This window comes from Passer montanus, unplaced genomic scaffold (assembly GCF_014805655.1).
Source record: "Passer montanus isolate IOZ18808 unplaced genomic scaffold, ASM1480565v1 scaffold12, whole genome shotgun sequence".
NCBI lineage: Eukaryota > Metazoa > Chordata > Aves > Passeriformes > Passeridae > Passer > Passer montanus.
The window spans coordinates 11381909-11398544 of NW_024358722.1; the positions used below are offsets into that span (position 1 = coordinate 11381909).

The following is a 16636-nucleotide window of genomic DNA, read 5'->3' on the forward strand; positions in this document are numbered from 1 at the left end:
AGGGTGTGGAGAAAAATAAGGTTCTCAGGAGTAGTCAACAGGGATTCACCAAGGAGAAGGAATATCTTGACCTCTCTGATAGCCTTCTGTGATGGAATGTGTGGCTGTACGGGTAGATGAGGGGAGACCTTGACTTTGGCAAGGCTTTTGACACTGTCTCCCACAACATCCTCAGAGGTAAGCTCAGGAAGTGTGGGTTAGATGAGTGAGGTGGATTAAGAGCTGGTTGAAGGGATGACCCCAGAGTTCTGCACAGTGGTGCAGAGTCTGATTGCAGGCGTATTGCTAGTGGTGTTCTCTAGGTGCTAATACTGGGTCCAGCCTTGTTCAACTTATTTCTCAGTGATTTGGATGAAGGGACAGAATATACTCTCAGCAAGTTTGTTCCTGATACAGAGCTGGGAGGAATGTTTGATTTGTCAACAGCCAGGGTAGATATTCAGCAAGAGCTGGACAGGCTGGAGAGTTGAGTGGAGAGATCTTAATGAAATTCTGTGAAGGCAGGTGCAGGGTACAGCACCTGTGGAAGAATAATCCCCTAAACCAACATAGGGGGCTCAGCTGCTGGAAAGCAGCTCTGTGGAGAATGACCTGGGAGTCCTGGTGGACAACAAGCTGTCCATGAGCCAGCAGTGCCCTTAAGGTCAAGGCCAAAGGTATCCAGGGGAGCATGAGGAGGACCATTGCCAGCAGGTCAGGAGAGGTGATCCTGCCTCTATTTTGCCCTAATGGGGCCTCATCTGAAGTGCTGTGTCCAATTCTGGGCTCTAGCTCAATAAAGGCAAGGACAACTAAATAGAGATAGTGGAGGGTTGTAGAGGTGATAAGGGGACTGGAGTATCTCTTATGAGGAGAGGCTTTTCAGCCTGGAGAAAATGGGATTTTATCAATGCATAGAAATGTCTTAAGGGCACGTGTCAAGTGGATGGAACCAGGCTCTTTTCATTGGTGCCCAGCAACAGAACAAGAGGCAATGGGCACAAACTGAAACACAGGAAGTTCCATCTAAATATGATCCAGCCATCCTTATTTTGAGGGGGTCAGAGCACTGGAACAGGCTGCACAGAGAGGCTGTGGAGTCTCCTCTGGAGATATGCACAGGTGAACCTGCTTTAGAAGGGGTTTGCAGAGATGATCTGCAGAGGTCTCTTCCAACCCCAACCATTCTGTGATTTTGTGAGTCTATGAATTGCCTTGATAATCAACTGACTAAAACTAGTCATGAGAGCACAGTATATGGCTGACTAAAACTGCTTGAATGTTTATATTCTTTATGGGAAAAGACAGTTTTGAAGAATAAGCTTTTATTGGTTTGGCAGAATGATTTTATCGGAGCACTAGAGGAGAGGCAGGATAATAGGATGAGATGAAGTAATCTAACTGCTCTGAAATAGCCCAGCTGCTACAATTTTGCATCTGATTATGTATTTCAAAGGAGAAGATTTTACAGTTTCCTTTGAGGCAATAACAATTACACTTTATGGAAAGAGCCAGCACTTACCTTGTCTTTCTCTTATTCTGCAGGTGCTTGGCACACTAAACTTACTGATCTGTGTAGGATTTGTGCTGTGGTCCATTCATTGAAGATGTGAAACAACATTGAGTCTGAGATTGGAATTACTGACAGACTGGAGGAAATTTTAGTCCTTGTGATGCACGTGGACATGCTGAATTATAAGTAATTCTAGCTTCTTCTCCCCTCCCCTCCCTTCCCCTCACTCAGCTATCTCAGGGTTCATAGAGATTTCAATAGTTTGTGTGCCTGTAAGTTTGGAACAGAAGTGACCAAAAATGGGGGACCAGCAATTGTACAAAACTAATCATACTGCCAACAACAATGAGAACTTGTACTACGAACAACACCAAATGAACTCCCTTCCATCTCTAAATCATAGCTATGGGACATCTGTTATGGATGCTCCCCAGGCGTCCCCCCTCTCCCCTCCATTTCCCCAAGATTCAAGGGACAGTATAGCTTTGCCTGTAGGTTCAAAAAGTCTTGGGTCGATGGATACATCTAGACAAACCAGTTGGACACATTCTGGCTCAGGAAACCATGTCCCAGCGAGGAACAGTTTGAATAATCAAAGCGCAATGTGGAGCCCCCTCGGGCAGGGGGAGTCCCATGACGGATACCAATATTCTTACCCGCAACCCAGTGAAAACCGATCGCAAAAAATTACCAGTGGGGTCCTGCACAAATTGGACTCCTTTACACAAGTATTTGCTAATCAAAATCTGAGAATTCAAGTCAACAACATGGCTCAGGTTCTGCACACCGAGCCTTCGATGGTGGATAATTCCGGTGACAGTGCGCTCAGGCAGCTGCTGTCCCAGAAGCCGGCAGTTGAGCAACAACCCGTAGCTTCCACCGTACAAAGATACCAACCAGTGCCACAGCAAACGCACCAGAATTTTGCAAGCACACAGCAAAAGCAACAAATGCAAGTCATGCAGCACCAACAGTTGTACTACGACTACCAGCAGCACTTATCACAGATGCAGATGCATTCTGCGTTCCAGCAGGGCCAGGCACACGTTCCGCAAATGCAGTCCCAGCAGCTCCTACCACAACAGATGCAGCACTTGCAGCAGCCTCAGTACTACGCTCAGCCCCAGCAGGGACACCAGCGGCTCTCGCTCCAGGAGATCCAGCAGCAGGCTCCGGCTCGGCAGCAGCGGCAGTGTCCAGTGCAGATCGCTCAGTATTACCAAACACAGCCTGTCATGCAGCAGTTACAGCAGCAGCAGCAGCAGATGCAACTGCCGCTCCCTCCGTATCACAGGGAACCCGATCCAAAGACTATGCATGAGCCACACCAGTACTCTCAGGATCCCAGTCATCCTGTGCAGCTTATCCAGCTGGGAGCAGTGCCTCAGTATTGCTTCCAGGATCCCCACGAACAGTACAGGCACTTGTACCCTCAGAGTTTACTGCAGCAGCAGCAGCAAGATCAGCAGAAGCAGTACCTGAGTGAGAGCAGAGTGCCATCCCTGAACTCCCACATTGGCCTCACTCCACCAGATACCGCTGAGGATCCCGCACGGCAGGAGATTAATTCTGTAGGTAATGCTGTCCCTCATCGGACTCTTTTGCCACCCTCGGGAGTTCATCTGAACAACAAAAGCTCTCAGCAAGACTCTCCCAGCACCACGTGGCCTCAGGTAGGTGCTATTTTAGATCCATGACCAGCCAAATTTGTTTGCAGAAGAGTAGCAAAACATGGAAACTAAGCGGTTTCGGCAGAGACAGAAGGTTAGGATGTGAGCTGTGGGCATCTCTGGGATGGGGAACTGTTGGGAAACTTCATGACCAGACTTCGGTCTGCAGCTCAGGGTTGGCTTTGGGCCAGGCTGGCTGCAGCACAGAACTGTTGCTGCGAGGCTGCTGCTTTCCTTGTGAGAGGCTTTGGGAAGTTCTGCCTCGGTTTCTGGGAAGGAGGGACCCAGTTACAACAAAGCCTGCCTGCTAATTTTTCAACACTGCAGGCTGTTGTTCAGGAGCAGTTAGTCAACTCTGTTTCCAAAAGCAGTGCTTCTGGGTCAAAGCAGAGGCTTCAAACAGCAGGTGAGTGAAGCAAACTTGAATTAGCAGTGCTCACGGGCAGATTTGATGTCTAGCTCTCAACTCAGAGGCTTTTTAATAGTAGTAAAATTGTATGTAAAATGCAGACTTAATGCTGTGAGTACTTTCATTTACGCAATATTTCCTGAAGAATTATTTTCTCAACTTTTTTCCCTCTTTTCCATTCTCCTGTTTTGATAGCAGATACAACTGTCAGATGGCAGACTGCAGCCACTGTCCCCAGAACAAAGGTATTTTTAAAAGATTCTTTTTGTCTTTCTAATAAAAGATGAGAAATGCAATTTGATGAGATCTGTATTTAGAGGGAAAAGCATACAGTCTGTATGTGTAATAATTGATTCTCTTCCAGAAACACCTTTAGTTTTATGCTTTCTGATTTTAAGTTTGTATGATTTCCAGCACCGTCCCCCCCACAGCAATAGACTCAAATAAATACTTTCTTTAGATTAAAAAAAAAAAAGAAGAAGAAGAAGGAAACCAAAGAACCAAAAACAAGGGAGCTCCAGTGTTGCATTTATAAGAAAAGGGATGCTGTGTGGTCTGGATTTGTGTCTTTGGCAGCAAAGATCTTCTGTTTATTTCTTAAGGTCGCACCTCTGAAGGGCCAAGGTGTCTGTCAGAGTGGTTGCCTACCACAAATTAGAGGCATTGTGTCCAAGTACTTGTTAATTGCTGTCACAAGTGGGGAGATGCAGGTCTGTCATCGTAGATCTCATGGGTCTCAGATCTTTTGTATTGATGAGCTATCCTTCTCAAAACTTCCCTTTACCCCATCTTGGGAGCAGCTGATCTAGGTGATTGGCCATGTATTCCACAGCAGTCACCATGTACTTACTTGTGACTTCATTACCGTCTAGCTGTAAAATTTTGTTAACTTCCTTGATTAGAAAAGCTCCCTCTGCAACAAAGGGAGCATGCCAGACTAATGTTTTTTCTTCTGTTCCATGCTTTTAAAAAATGAAAATAAAAATAGTGGCCAGAACAGAGAAACACTTCCTGAGAGACCTGATGCGAAGAACAAGCTAATGTGTTCAATATGCTTGAAGGAATTTAAGAGTTTGCCTGCTCTAAATGGTCACATGAGGTCACACGGAGGAGTAAGAGCATCTCCTAACTTCAAACAGGTAGCAGTCCATTTGACTTCAGTATTTGGCACAGTCCTTTTGTGTTGATGTTTGCTTGCTTTGCCATGCTTTGCTTTGCTGTCAAAACTTGTTCTTCTCAGCACTGTTTTGTTATGTCATACCCCATGGAAGTAGAAATGCACATAATTCTGTTAGTTTGTAGGCCAGAAGTCTTGTTTTGAAGACAGAGGCAGTGGTGGAGGACAGATCAGTGTTTGTCCTTCTCTGTTTCTCCGCACGTTACAGAACACCCTACCAAGTCATGTCAGGAATGTCTAATTTTTTTCCTCCTCATGTTTGTTTATTATATTAGAAATACCAGGAACATCAAGTCTTCCCTATTTTCATTTGAACTACTTGGATGACTAAGGAATATTTATTGGAAGCCTTCCCAGGCTTTAACTGGAGGAGCAGAATTATTGAATCTTTGACAGCTTTCTTCCAAAGTGTTTTAGTTGTAATAGGTATCAACAAATACCAAACCAAAAATGTGTTTGAGTTGTTCTGCATAAAAATAACTTGCCCTGACAGTCAGTCTTTATCCTGGTATTTTAGAAATTCTGTCCTAACAGGCAATACCATAGGAGGGCAAAAAGCTACCAGAGTTCCAGAGTTTGTGCTTTTGTTTTTAGTTGGGTGATGGAGAATTCTGTGTTTGTAGTGATAAAAAGAGACATGTTTGTCTCCCCTCCTGCAAGTTACATTGCAAAGATGCTTCAGGTGATTATTTGTCACCAAGACTGAATCCTACCTAGGAGGCACAAGTAAGCCACCAACTTCATCTGAGGCAAAGGAAGCCCCGAGAAGGAACACTGTTGTGTGTTTTGTAACCCTGGCCACTTCTTTTCAGCCACGGTGCACGCGTTGCGTGGTGCATCGGTCCAGAAGCAGCGCTCCCTCACTGGGCTGAAAGCCTTTAATTGTCTGTGCAGGATGAAGGAGAGAAACCACCACAGCAGCCGCTGTCTAAAGAGGTGGATGGCCTCGCGCCCATCGTCATGCCAGTGTCTGTCCCTGTAAAGCTTCTGTCACCTGAGCCCAGCACACAGCCCTCTGCCAGCACTGCCACAGTCACAGACAAGCCTGCCAACTCTGTGTCAGATGACGAGATGCCCGTTCTCGTGAAGATGACTTACTCTCCACCGTGCAGTCCAAAAGTGGCCAACCCCTGCTCATCCTCTGTGAGTGCTGTGTTTCTTGCCACTAACTGTCCTGTGCTTGTTAAATCCCTTTGCTTGTAGTGTTGCTGCTTTCTAAAGCATCTGTATTTTAGAGTATTTTCTGGAATCTTTATGATTCCCAATAAATGAAAAAGTCCTGTAGCAACAGAGCATTTCTTCTTCAATCATCTGAAAATATTAATTTTCCTTTGCTTGAGGAATCAAGATCTCAGCTGAAAACAAATAATTTGAAATTGGAATGTGATATTCTTTCATCCCACTAGAACAAAGGGATTTACTATCTTTTTACTGGTTTTGTTTTTTCCTTTTCAGGCCGCTTCATTGTTACGTTATTGCTTAAAATCGGCAGTTTTATTTCTTCCTGTTTTCTGAAGTCAGATCTATGTGCTTCTCATTTCAGCCACAGAGAGTGCAGTGCTTAGAGTGTGTGCTCTAAGCAATATGAAACTCGGAGTTCTGCAGTGAAGTAATTTTTCCCTTTCTCCCTGCATGCATCAGCTCTAAGGGTTAATCACTGGGATTTCTGATACAGGAAAAATAGCTCTGCTTAGTGCTTACATTTTGCTTATAAAACTGAAATGGTCAGGCAGCACGAAGAATTGATGAGTGCTTGAATGAGATGTGAGAATACTCATTATTATTTTCCTGAAGGAGTCCTGGAGCAAGCAATATTTATTTCGTGTTCCGGTGTAGAAATGGATTCTGCTCATTCCTTCAAATCCATTTTGGCAGACTACGCCATGATAAGGGATTACTGGGGAGTATATAAGTAATGTATGGTATTATCTGTACAATGCAGAGAAATATCCTTATGATATTTTTGATTTTCCTTCTCCATGTGAGGCTGATGGACAAATGAGGAATCAGCATTATACCAGCATGGGTGACTCCTTACAATATTCACTCCTGACTCTTCATTCAGACATATCCACTAATTTTAAATATATATAATATATACATGTATATATAAAATCTTTCCTCTCTCCCTTTAAGACAGAGGTTTTACATATAAACTTCCACTTTACTGTGAAAGCTGTCATTTCGCAATATTTAGTAACTCGGCAGTAGAATTCTTCATTTCTATTTCTAGTTCTGCTAAAGAATAGGGACAGTCTTTTTTGAATCCTCAAGTTCTGAGTGGGAGATCTTCTCTAGAGACACCAGTGTAGGTGGCTTGGACTTGTGTATTTCTGCAACATGTATAAAGTGACTGTGATTAAATCTGCCAGTGTTTGGCAAAATGCACATTCATTCCCTCAAAATTATGCTTGTGGTCTTTGTTATTGCCCAAGCAAACCAAACTCACACAGTTCCCTCGCTGGACCCTATCCTTTGTATAAGCAGTAGCATTGGAAACATTAAAAGACCAAAAGATCCACAGTTTCTTCCTCTTCTGTAAAGAGATTGTGCCATTGGAGAGGGATTTTTTTTTAATACCAAAGAACTGAAGCTATGTTGCATTTATTTATACTGTGCTTTGAGCTGTCCAGAAAGCTCACACAAAACTCAAGGAGTCTGAAAGGAAACAGTGAAAAGGAACTAAACATCCTGCAAGGCTACAGGATGGTGAGCTAGCAGTCAAGTGGCATCCATCAGGATCTGTCCAGAGTGGATCTGTCAAGGTGCAGCAGCAGGGCCCAAATGTATGCATTCTGTCTTGGATAATGGGAATCAGTCACTAGAACTTCAGAAAAGTAGGGTGGTTCCCAGGGGTGGTAGTGCACTGAGAGCCCATGGACACCACTATCTCCTTTACTGCTCAGTGTGACCTTTTCTGAAAGCAGTGTTGGCTCTAGGTGAAGCAGTAGGAGATGGAGGTGTTTAGGATTTCTAAGATGTTGCACTGGTTTGCTTTACACTTGTGAGAAAGGAGTACTAGCTCTTTCACACTTGGAGAGCAGAACAAAATAAAGCCCTTAATCAAAGACATGGATCTGGCCTTCCAGGTCTCATTTTTATGTTTTGGGTTGTTTGGATTTTTTCCCTTGAGTTTAGGGCTTTCCCCCCTTTATTCCTTATGAACACTAAATGTTCACCATCTTGATAGACTTTATTTGTCATTACAGGTAATTTTCACTATTCCGAATGTCCATTATCGAAAAAATCCTCTGCAAAGCTGCATTTTCTTCCCTGCAGAAGCAAAACGCTTCCAAAGTTAATTTTTTTTACAGAGAAAAAAATGTCAACAGCTGTTGGAGAGGATGCAGCCATGATCTAACAAAGAGGACAGGACCTCTGTAATCAAAAACATTTCCTCAAGCTGGAACTTATTAACATAAGGGATAAAGGGTGACAGTGCTAATGCTCATTTAACATGATTTTTATTGGGTGAATGTGATTCTCAAGAACCACCCATGGTATAAAGATGTATGTTGTCTAAACATACATTGTAGTAATTTGCTTTACGTAGTATTATAATTTACCAGATGATGCAGACATTCTGCAGTAACGCTGTCAGAATTTTCTACTGCTTCCCAAATTTATTCTAAAGATGACCTACAGCTTAACTACCTAAAAGCAGTACATTTAATAATTCTGTGTTCATCTACCAACTTCTGTGTGTTCTTAAAGCACAACCTGAGATCCTGTTTCTTCCTACCGTATCCCCAATCCCCCAAGAAATCCAGATTCCAGGTTTGCATAAATTCTGTGTCTTCTGCTTCTGTATACTCTAGGGATTTGTTATTAAATTATTTTTAACATTCAAATTCTAGACATCTGGGCATGTTAACAGTATGTGAATTTCCCAAGTGGTCATCTACTACCCTTTTTTCTCCAAGGAACAAGGAGAGAGTTAAGTTCAAGATTTGTTGCAGCTGGACTGTAATCAAGCTGATGGGAATGCAGTGATAAGAGGCAAAGAATTTGAATTTATTACATTTTTCTTCCTTTCCTGCTGCTGAGTACTGCAGTAATTTCACTGAGCTCATGTGTTCTTCCTGGTCTCACTAAATAAATGCATTAGAAAACCTCTCATATAAAGTTTCTAGTAAACTGCCTGAGTAGTGAAGCATCTCCCACCAGCCTGTGTGCATGTTCAGTGCAAATAGAAGTGCTCAGAGTGTCTGGGTAGCGATGAAGAAGGGTGTGGTAGACTCGTGGTCTGGGAGAGGAGTTCCCTGCATTTTCATCAGTTGGCAGCAGCCTCTCCATCCATGTCTGCCTCTGTGGGTCAGCCCTACCTTGACCCAGAGCGCTTGCTGCTGTAGTTGAAGGGTAATTTGTCCTGGTTTTTCTCACTCTCTTGAGGTTTCAGTGTAATGCCTGGTACTGTACTGCCCAGGGTTATTATAGTGGTACCTGAGTAACTGCCTGGTGGTAACAGCTTTTCTGTGGCCATTGCCCAAAGCTGTAGAGGATTGTGTGCAAACCACATTTAAGCGTGCTGAATGATAAGATTCTCTGTGTTTTCATTTAGGAAACTAGCAAAAAACCTCATCCAAGTGCTGTAAAATCAGAAGAAAGCTTCAAACCGTTGCAGGACAAGAAGAAATATCGGCACAGACCCGAACCTCTCTTCATACCTCCTCCTTCCTTCAACCTCAGCATGTCCCACTCGGGTGCCACTCTGTACCAGAGCCAGCTTCGCTCTCCCCGTGTTCTGGGGGATCACCTGCTGGACCGGACACACGAGCTGCCCCCCTACACTCCGCCGCCGATGCTCAGTCCCGTCCGGCAAGGCTCCGGTCTCTTCAGCAGTGTTCTCACTTCTCACCCCACATCACATGCTCAGCTGCCACTTACTCCACTGACACCCACTCCACGTGTGCTCCTGTGTCGGTCTAGTAAGTATTGCATTCACAGCGCAGCAGTGCAAAGCAGAGACCACTCTCTTCTTGTGTCACCACATTGATGGGTTTTGTGTGTGCCCACATGCATGGCCAGTTCTGCTACTTCACAGGAAAAGTCCATTTTAGTGGCAGTTTTGCCTTGGATTTTGCAAAGTTAAGGCATAAAGGGAATAGAGGAGCCTAATCTGCCAGTAAGGCTGTGATCATTCCTTGTGGTCTGCCTCTCATTAACCTGGGCCTTCTGAAGTGGAAGAAAAAGACCTAGTTTGAGACATAGGGTTCATGTTAAGTATTTGTTGTTCAGTACTTCACAAGAAAAGGTGTATAATCACTCAGGGCAGTAGAAACCTCTGCAAGTTCAGACATTTCTGTTACCTGTAAAAATTTAGACTGTTCCTAAATATTGATAAAGGGTCATTTTTTGTGTGTAATCACTCAGAATCAGGGCAGTAGAAACCTCTGCAAGTTCAGACATTTCTGTTACCTGTAAAAATTTAGACTGTTCCTAAATATTGATAAAGGGTCATTTTTGCATCATAGACTGGAGTAATTTTGGTGTTAGTAGGGAGGTGGCAATGCAGCCTGGGAGGGTCACCAGCAGCAAAACAGTGATGCTCAAATTCCAATCTCTGTTTCAGATAGTATCGATGGAAGTGTCATTCCGGTGACGCCTTCATTAACCTGGGCCTTCTGAAGTGGAAGAAAAAGACCTAGTTTGAGACATAGGGTTCATGTTAAGTATTTGTTGTTCAGTACTTCACAAGAAAATGTGTGTAATCACTCAGAATCAGGGCAGTAGAAACCTCTGCAAGTTCAGACATTTCTGTTACCTGTAAAAATTTAGACTGTTCCTAAATATTGATAAAGGGTCATTTTTGCATCATAGACTGGAGTAATTTTGGTGTTAGTAGGGAGGTGGCAATGCAGCCTGGGAGGGTCACCAGCAGCAAAACAGTGATACTCAAATTCCAATCTCTGTTTCAGATAGTATCGATGGAAGTGTCATTCCGGTGACGCCTGGGCCTGGAGAACAGACTGTAGAACCGTAAGAAAAACTCTTTTTTGTCACTGCTTTTATAGATCAGCTGCAACCTAGAGCCCGTGGCCTGAAGTGTTTGGAACCAGGCAGGAAGTACTCAACTGCCTGAAATCATGTTGGGCTGGATGCATTTAATGTGGATGGTGGCTAAGGACATTTGGAGCAAAGTGACCGTGGAAAATTTAGGTGTCGTGGCTCAAAGTTAGTGATGGCTGGGAATAGTGCTGTGAGGAAAATGTGTCAATACAGTACTCTTGCTTTTGTAAAAAAATATATATGTATTATAAGAGTGGAACTTTGGCATGGTGGTGTTAGCTGGTAGGTTCCCCATGGCAGAGTGCAAACAGAGTTGTCCCTCAGCAGTAATGGCTCTTTCTGCTCCCTGCTGAAGAGTACCCATTCTCTGTGGAACAGAAATTTGCTGTTTCTGATGTCTAGCCTCTTTGCTAGTCATGCATGTAAATTAGCTTGGGTTGTCCCTAAGGTATGATGTCTCAGTATGGCTTAAACTGCATATTGAAATTTTTGTTTTTCCCCAAGAGATCAGTTCTCTCTAGTATTCAAAATACTTATCCCACTGGGAGTAAAGCATTGCGTAAAGCAATCTGACACAATTTCCTGCCACTTCAGTGCAATAAAAGTTTTGTTGGAAATAAAGTGAACGCTAATCTGACTTCTGTATTTTCCACACATTATGTAGTTGAATACTTATTTATTTGTTCTTCTTTATAGGCGAATCAATATTGGGTCCAGGTTCCAGGCTGACATCCCTGAGCTGCAGGACAGATTGCTAATGGAGAAAGATGTGCACAAGGCTACTTTGGTTTGGAAACCATGGCCAGAACTAGAGAACAAAGTCTTCCAACAAAGAGGTATAATGACTTGCCATTTTAGAAGTTCTTACATCAGCCTGTGCCTGTTGAAGTAATGCACATTGATTTCTAGTGTCTGTACTGAACAAAACGTTCAAGAGAATATTAATTGCTGAGAGTGCAGAGCAAGAGACTGGAACTACATGGTATAGGTTCAGAGCAACAGCATTGTATGGTGGCATTTAAAGGGAAGTCTGGATGATCGGTTTTCTGGCAGCCAAGGGGGAAAGTTCATTGCTGGGAAGTTGGCTACTGAACTGCCTGGTAAAGGCAGCTGAGAGGCAGCTGATGCATCCTGGGCCTGTCTTGTGACCATAGTTGAAAGGAAATTTGGCAGACTTGGTGGGTTTTACCAGTCCTGAGCAGAATTTTTTCCTGCTTCTAACATGGTTCATTCTGTTTCTCCATCCTGGCTGGAGCCTTCTTGGCACAGCAATGTCACTGGTGTGTGCAAGTCATTGCCTCTCTGGCTATGGAGTAGCCTGTCCCATCCCAAGGATGGGCTCCATTGCATCCTCTCCTCAGTGATCCTAAAACAAGTAGATGAGATGTTGAGGAGAAAAGTGTGAAAGAATCTGCTGCCCTGAACTGTGTAGTCTTTCAGGGCATTACAGAATCCTTGGCTCCATATGTTTGACTGACAGGCTACTGTATTAGCAGTAAAATGTTGACTTGTTTCTGACAGTGGAAGACCTTTTAAATATGAGCTGTTCCAGTGTGTTACCTGGTGGAGGAACTAACTCAGAATACGCTTTGCACTCTCTCTTTGAAGCAAAAGGAGATATTATGGTAAGATAAAAAGCTGAAAGGGGAGATATGATCCTCTTCTGCAGATAAATTAGCATGCTTTATTAAATGGATTTAGATATGGTTATATAAAAAAGATTTCTGATTGATTTGAAATGATGCTTTAAACATCCTGTAACATTTTTGGGGAATGACTTTTCCCTTTATTCTCTAATAAATTTAAATTTCAAAGCAGTGCCTCTCTGAAGGCTTACTGTATATTTCATATAGATAAGATTACTTAGTTTATAGCCTTGGGGCTTTGAATGTCTCCCAGTGCTTGCTCCAGCCCTGATATTTCACAGGCTTTATATTTGGTCACAGAGAGCTTAGTCCTCTTCTAGCCCTTTTAAAAAAACCTTTTTTTGGAGCAGCAATCACATCTACTTATTTGTTCAGAACTGTGAGGTAATTGAACACAGTTCTTATATAAATAATGCATTTCAAATATTTGCATTAGTTTAGTGATGGGAATGTTATTAACTAAGGCAAAACATCCATTTTACCCAGTGTTAGGAAAAGGCAAGGCCCCTTGCACCACTTCCTGGAAAGCCAATATAAAACCAAATGCAACAGAACATGGGGCTGGAATGAGTCTCACTGGATTGGCTAATACAGTGGGTTTTAGCTTGTGCCCCAGTTTCCTTAGGCTCTGTCAGCTGTATCTGAGAGGTCTGAGAATGTCAGAATGTGGAATTTGCTTTACAGAGAGTATGCGATTTTCAGGGGAAAATTGTTAGGGATCCATAAATCCTCTGTTTTCTTGATCTGAAGGACAATTAGCTATATTTGCAGTCATTCTTCACAGATGTTGACTTACACAGATATTCTAAAATATTTTATGCTATAAATATTAATGCTGTCAAACCAACCATTAAATATTAGTATTAATTAACACTATCAAGTCAAACACTAAAAATGTATTTGTTTGTGGCAAGCAGAAGGGAGGGAAAGAGTTGGAAGTTGCTAAGTAATAGTCACATTTGTGCTCATTAAGGCAGGACAGGTGCACATTAGGTGCTCTTCTTTGAGGTACAGTGTTAATGGGCCTTGAAGTAATTTGATGTGATTTTATATGACAGAAAAGAGAGAATATTAATTCATATCCTCATACCAAATAGTCTTCCAAATGCAGTTTTATGCCACAGCTGATTGCTTTCCCTAATTCTGTTTTTTCCTGCTTTTTCATTTAGGTTGCTCTTGAAAAGCTGCTGTTGAGAAAGCCAGTGAGGTTGAAGTGTCATCCTTTGTCAAATTACCACTATGCCGGTAGGTTTCCTTGTGATCTTTCTATCTGTTCCACAGTCCAAGCCTGGCATCCCAGGCTGGAGCATGGGATCACGTTGCACTCTCTGCTGTCTGCTGCAGGGATGGCAGCGTTTAATAGAGATGATGTGGACACTGCCAAGGGTACTCCCAGAGCCATTTGCTGCAAGTTTAGCAGTTTTATACACGACTGACAATGTACAGAAGCTTTGCATCCATGTTTCTGTGTAGGATTCTACAGATTTAAAACCACCTTGGCTGATTCTTTTTCTCTTTTAAACTGAAATTTAACAATTTAATCTCCTTTTAAAACTGCTGATATTTGTAATTTATAATTTAGTGTCACTAGTGTCTTAATTTTCTGGTACATAAGCAATCCACCGTTCCTTCTTGCTTCTTCTGAGGTGATGATTATAATCATGAGCATTCTTCCAAAGAGGCAGTGCTGTAACCCTCACTAGGATCTTAGTGCTGCTTATGGAGCATCTGTGTGGGGATCTAGTCTGGGTTGGTGTGAAATACAAATGTGGTGTTAAGCCTTTAGACTTCAGTTGTGTCACCTGAGCAGAGATGGCAAATGTCTGACCTCTGCAGCCCCCCATGATATTGTTTAATGCTTTGTAGTGGCTAACAACTGCTGAGACACAGAGTAGGGTTTTACATAAGACATTTAGAACTTCATCTCCAGTTCACGCTCAATGGAAAACAAGCCAAGAGGCTTCTGGTGGTCAGTCAGTCACAGTGTCCAAGGTCATGTACTCAGTTCAGTTACAGTCACTGTGCAAGGGAAGTATAGAGGCACTCTACTCCCTGGCTGTAGCAGCCCACTGGAATGACTTCCAAGTAAGAAGAAGTCTTTGTAAAGCAACTCCTTAACCCCTTGGCCTGAGAACAAGAACAGAAATGTGTTTGATAGTAGCTGATAATGACAGTGAATAGACGTGAATGTCAGGTTTTCAGTTTTGTCTGAGAGAGGTGCTTGGTGTCTGTGATAGCAGCTGTGTTGCAGTCCAGAGGGTGGCCATAGAGATAGCTGGGGAAGGAGGACATTAGCCAGGAACTTTGATCAGGGTCTCTTGCCTGAAGAGATGACACCATATCTGTGTGGGTCAGTTCAAGGGCATGAGAGCAGGAAGATGAGGAGATATCCCACAGCCTCCTCATCAGTAAACAATCTTAATTCACAGAGCAGATAAGAAATTTCTGCCTGTGTGGCAGAGGAAGAACAGTCTTTACTATAGCAACTTCACAGTAGTTTCAAAAAGAATTCATTGGGATTCAGGGAGGACCCAAGAGACTGTTTTGTTTGATCGTTCGCATGAGATGAAGCTAATCCTTGGTAACTAGCACTGAGACCTGTGGACACCTTTGAATCCCTGTGTCTTAAGCAGGAAAGAAAGTTTGATTGTGCTTATCACAGCATGAAAATCACACCAGTCTGGATCTAAGTGCCATGAAATAACAAGACAAAGCACTACTTTCTAATGCTTTTTCATGCAACATGTGATTGCAACTTATGTTGACAGCATTGTTCTAGCACTCTGCAGCAGCTCTTGAATAACAGTTTCTTTCTGATTGATAATCAGCCACTCAAAGCATATGAGAATTTTTCACAATCTAGTCCATGAATAGCATTAATATGATTTCAAGTGGCATCAGTTTAGGGTAACTTCATGTTTTCTGCTCCATACTCAGAAATCATGGCTCTCAGGCTTACCACATTTAGAGGTGTAATACATTGAAACAAAGCATGCCACTTACTCATGAGAATTAGCTCGTTAGAATACCACAAACAACAGATACCCAAACTCATCCTTAGCATTGCTTTTGAATGAGGGTACAGGCAAATAGCCCACCTTTGAAACTTGTTGGCTTGTGAAGGAAGCCCCTTGTAAAACTTGAGGATTTTCTGGTGTGTGCCAGGAGAACTGGACATGCTGACCCAGAGCTCCTTGGAAGAACACCCTAATCTCTGTCCTAACACTTTGCCATCTGTCAGGGTGGTGTTTTAGGAAGAGAGAGGGAGCACATACCTGATACAAGAGGGCCACTGTTGCAAACACTTGAATTGTTCTCCTTTGAACAGTGGAGTTTCTCAGGGCTGAAGTTCTGCAGTGAGAACTGCAGGAGAGATAGTCTCTGACATAGGGCACTTCAGTCAGTCTGGAAGCTTCTTGTATGTGCTGTGACAGGGTTGTGGGTCAGACCCAGCATGTTGTTGGATATCAGCTACCTGTCCATGGGGCTCCCTGGGTGTACATGTAGCCCCCTTGAAACCCACAAGTTGGGCCCAAAGCACACAAATGAGTAGAAGATATTTAATGTCAGTTAAATATGTCAGTTTAATGTCAGTATGGCAGGCAAAACAAAATGCAGAATAAATACCTAAACATAAAGACCAGCTTTAAAATTTGAACTGTATTCTAAAGCCCCAAATTCTTTTTGCTGCATTGCAGATCTCTCTCTATGCACGTTCTCTATATCTCCCTCAAGCTAACAAGAGCAAAAGTGGTTTCCCAGCAACCAGAGGTTAAATATGTCAGTTTAATGTCAGTGCAAAAACAGTCTGGCAGGTAAAAGAAAATGCAGAATAAATATCTAAACATAAAGACCAACTTTAAAATTTGAACTGTATTCTAAAGCCCCAAATTCTTTTTGCTGCATTGCAGATCTCTCTCTATGCACGTTCTCTATATCTCCCTCAAGCTAACAAGAGCAAAAGTGGTTTCCCAGCAACCAGAGTTAAAAACAGCTTTTCTTCTGTTTCTTTTCCTACACAGGATTTATTCTATTAATTAGGTTACTTCCAATTAACCCGCATAATCTTATAAGGGTCTCTGCTAATACCACAGCTATTGGGGAAAGTATGCAAGGCCCAAATATTCCATAGGTGTACAACAAAATTAGTTCATGGAAGTGATTTTATGTTATTATTTTTATTGTGTTGTCTTTTTCAGAGGGTGGGGTAGAAGCAAGAGAGCAGAACGACTA

At 42.8% G+C, this 16636-nt stretch overlaps 1 protein-coding gene across 10 annotated transcripts in view; it reads left to right on the plus strand.

The window, feature by feature from the left end:
• TRERF1 (transcriptional regulating factor 1) overlaps nt 1–16636 on the plus strand; it is a 101814-nt gene that overhangs the window by 76584 nt on the left and 8594 nt on the right. For 7 of the 10 annotated variants that reach the window (XM_039697984.1, XM_039697988.1, XM_039697983.1 and 4 more), the window contains 9 exons: nt 1525–3165; nt 3767–3816; nt 4560–4710; nt 5643–5891; nt 9310–9676; nt 10667–10727; nt 11454–11593; nt 12279–12382; nt 13573–13648. In XM_039697984.1, the coding sequence (XP_039553918.1) occupies nt 1792–3165; nt 3767–3816; nt 4560–4710; nt 5643–5891; nt 9310–9676; nt 10667–10727; nt 11454–11593; nt 12279–12382; nt 13573–13648 (2572 nt within the window). In that variant the 5' untranslated portion in view covers nt 1525–1791. The remainder of the gene's footprint in view (nt 1–1524; nt 3166–3766; nt 3817–4559; nt 4711–5642; nt 5892–9309; nt 9677–10666; nt 10728–11453; nt 11594–12278; nt 12383–13572; nt 13649–16636) is intronic. The other 3 variants (XM_039697989.1, XM_039697991.1, XM_039697992.1) reach the window with 3 other exon arrangements.